Here is a 2,500-nt window from a genome sequence, read left to right as displayed (position 1 = left end):
TTCCTTCTTTCTTTAACATTTTTAAAGTTTTTTTTTAACTTTTTTTTTTTTCAGCAAAGAGTTTGTTGTGGATCAATCCAGGCGAAGGTCAAAGAGTTGTATACAGGTGACGGGAGGAGTCAGAGAAGGAAATCTTGCTTTATTTCGTTCTAATTCGCTATCACAGACATACAAAAGCGAATCTCCTCAACCTATGAAGAAGAAGAAGAAGCAGCAGGATTCTGAAACTCCAGCAGAAGAAGAGGCGTCTGGAGGAGATGTGGAGGGCTTACCTGAGCCTGCTTCGTCTGATGAGGAATCGCAGAAGTGCTCCACATCCCCATGTTCACAGGACAATATGGAGGAGCAGGTAAGAGTGTGTTTTTTTCTTCTGCCCTGGTGTCCTGTTCAGAGGCTGTATTTTAAGCATTGGTGTTTTATAAAATGTCATTTTTCATTGCTCAGTTTGAGGATGTTTTGCCTTTTCTGCTTGGCTGTAATTGCATTTGCATATTTGTGTTGCTTTTGGAAACTTATGATGCTTTTGGCTTGAGGTTTGTTGGATTATCAAAGCTTGAAATATATCTGTGTTGATCAGTTGGTCAGTGGATTGTCCTGAAATCATTAGCTAACTAAATAGATGTAATCATCATTCTAATCAATTATTGGTTTTAACTATAGATCCGAGTTTTTTCAATTTGTTGAGAAAAAAGTTTTTAAAGTATTCTCTTCTGCCCACCAAGAGGTCTGCGCAGGACTGTTTTTTAGTCCCGCTCCCGCCAGGTTTTATTCCGCACCAGTCTTCTTCCACTGTATGTTCAGTCTTTGTTCACTCTCTGCCCGCTTAACTACCATTCAAGAGTTCACACTTGGCTGATGATGAATCATGAAGCTTGTTTGGCATGCCGTCCCGGAAGAGAGCCTTGAGCTCATAAGTTCTTCGAGCCTGGGGCTCCCTCCTGTTTGCAAGACGAGAGGGAAGTTTGAGCTCAGGTATTTTATTTTATTTATTTTGAGCTGAAACTTCACACAAACACTCTAGGGACATCAGAGACTTATTTTACACCTTGTATAAAGTGGTATAGTAGGCTCCCTTTAACGTCCAGAAAATGTATACCTCTCGTTTTATTGTGTAATGTGAACCTTAAGGAGAGAGTGAATGAAAGAGACAATCAGAGCCCCTGCTGTGCTGAAACTGAGATATGAATAATGCAGAAGTACTGAACAAAACCCAGTGAAAAGCGTCTCCCCACTGAACCCGTCTCAATGTTTTGATCATTCGGTCCCTGAAATGATGAATTTAGTGCCCTGAAATAGAGGCTCAACGTTGAGCTTTGCATTGTGTTCATGTGCTTTGCAATGGCTCTTATGACGTTAAAGCTGTGGATTATGGGGTTGTGTTCTTTCTGGATCTGATTGTGTTTAGTTGAAGTTTAGATGTGGTTTGCTTGATCTCACACACAAGCTACAAAACTATGATTCAGCTCAATGTATTAATTATATAATGGTATTATAGCACTCAAGAACGTCGAGTTATTTATTTAACCCAATGGTTGAGTTTAACATATTCTGTGCTTTGTTGGGTTGTTTTAACCTTTATTGGGTTATTTATTTAATAATCAACCCTTTGAGTTAGATATTTGGTACATCGTTGGGTTGTTTTTGAGCTTTATTGGGATTATTTATTTAATAATCAACCTGTTGAGTTAGATATTTGGTACATCGTTAGGTTGTTTTTGAGCTTTATTGGGAGTATTTATTTAATAATCAACCTGTTGAGTTAGATATTTGGTACATCGTTGGGTTGTTTTTGAGCTTTATTGGGTTATTTATTTAATAATCAACCCTTTGAGTTAGATATTTGGTACATCATTGGGTTGTTTTAACCTTTTATTAGGTTATTTATTTAATAATCAACCTGTTGAGTTAGATATTTGGTACATCGTTGGCTTGTTTTTAAGCTTTATTGGGTTTTTAATTTAATAACTTAACCCTTTGAGTTAGATATTTGGTACATTGTTGGGTTGTTTTAACCTTTATTGGGTCATTTATTTAATAATCAACACGTTGAGTTAGATATTTGGCACATCGTTGGGTTGTTTTAACCTTTATTGGGTTATTTATTTAATAATCAACCCGTTGAGTTAGATATTTGGTACATCGTTGGGTTGTTTTAACCTTTATTGGGTTATTTATTTAATAATCAACCCGTTGAGTTAGATATTTGGTACATCGTTGGGTTGTTTTAACCTTTATTGGGTTATTTATTTAATAATCAACCCGTTGAGTTAGATATTTGGTACATTGTTGGCTTGTTTTTAAGCTTTATTGGGTTATTAATTTAATAATCAACCCGTTGAGTTAGATATTTGGTACATCATTGGCTTGTTTTTAAGCTTTATTGGGTTATTAATTTAATAATCAACCCGTTGAGTTAGATATTTGGTACATCGTTGGGTTGTTTTAAGCTTTATTGGGTTATTAATTTAATAATCAACCCGTTGAGTTAGATATTTGGTAC

The 2,500-nt window shown here is 35.9% G+C and overlaps 1 protein-coding gene and 1 long non-coding RNA gene across 37 annotated transcripts in view; one reads left to right on the top strand and one right to left on the bottom strand.

The window, feature by feature from the left end:
* The window catches only part of LOC147843792 (uncharacterized), a 1,319,745-nt gene that overhangs the window by 842,891 nt on the left and 474,354 nt on the right, over positions 1-2,500 (bottom strand). The gene's annotated exons all lie outside the window — the stretch shown is intronic.
* tspoap1 (TSPO associated protein 1) overlaps positions 1-2,500 on the top strand; it is a 252,455-nt gene that overhangs the window by 9,671 nt on the left and 240,284 nt on the right. For all 36 annotated transcript variants that reach the window (XR_015490709.1, XR_015490708.1, XR_015490706.1 and 33 more), the window contains exon 3: positions 55-349. Coding sequence is in view for 32 of the 36 variants with exons in the window: in XM_087253055.1 (XP_087109181.1) it covers positions 55-349 (295 nt within the window). In the remaining 4 variants the exon portion in view is untranslated. The remainder of the gene's footprint in view (positions 1-54; positions 350-2,500) is intronic.

Source organism: Danio rerio, chromosome 5, assembly GCF_052040795.2.
Source record: "Danio rerio strain M-AB ecotype USA chromosome 5, GRCz13ab, whole genome shotgun sequence".
In the NCBI taxonomy this organism is placed as follows: Eukaryota; Metazoa; Chordata; class Actinopteri; order Cypriniformes; family Danionidae; genus Danio; species Danio rerio.
This window is presented reverse-complemented; position numbering and strand designations above follow the sequence as displayed.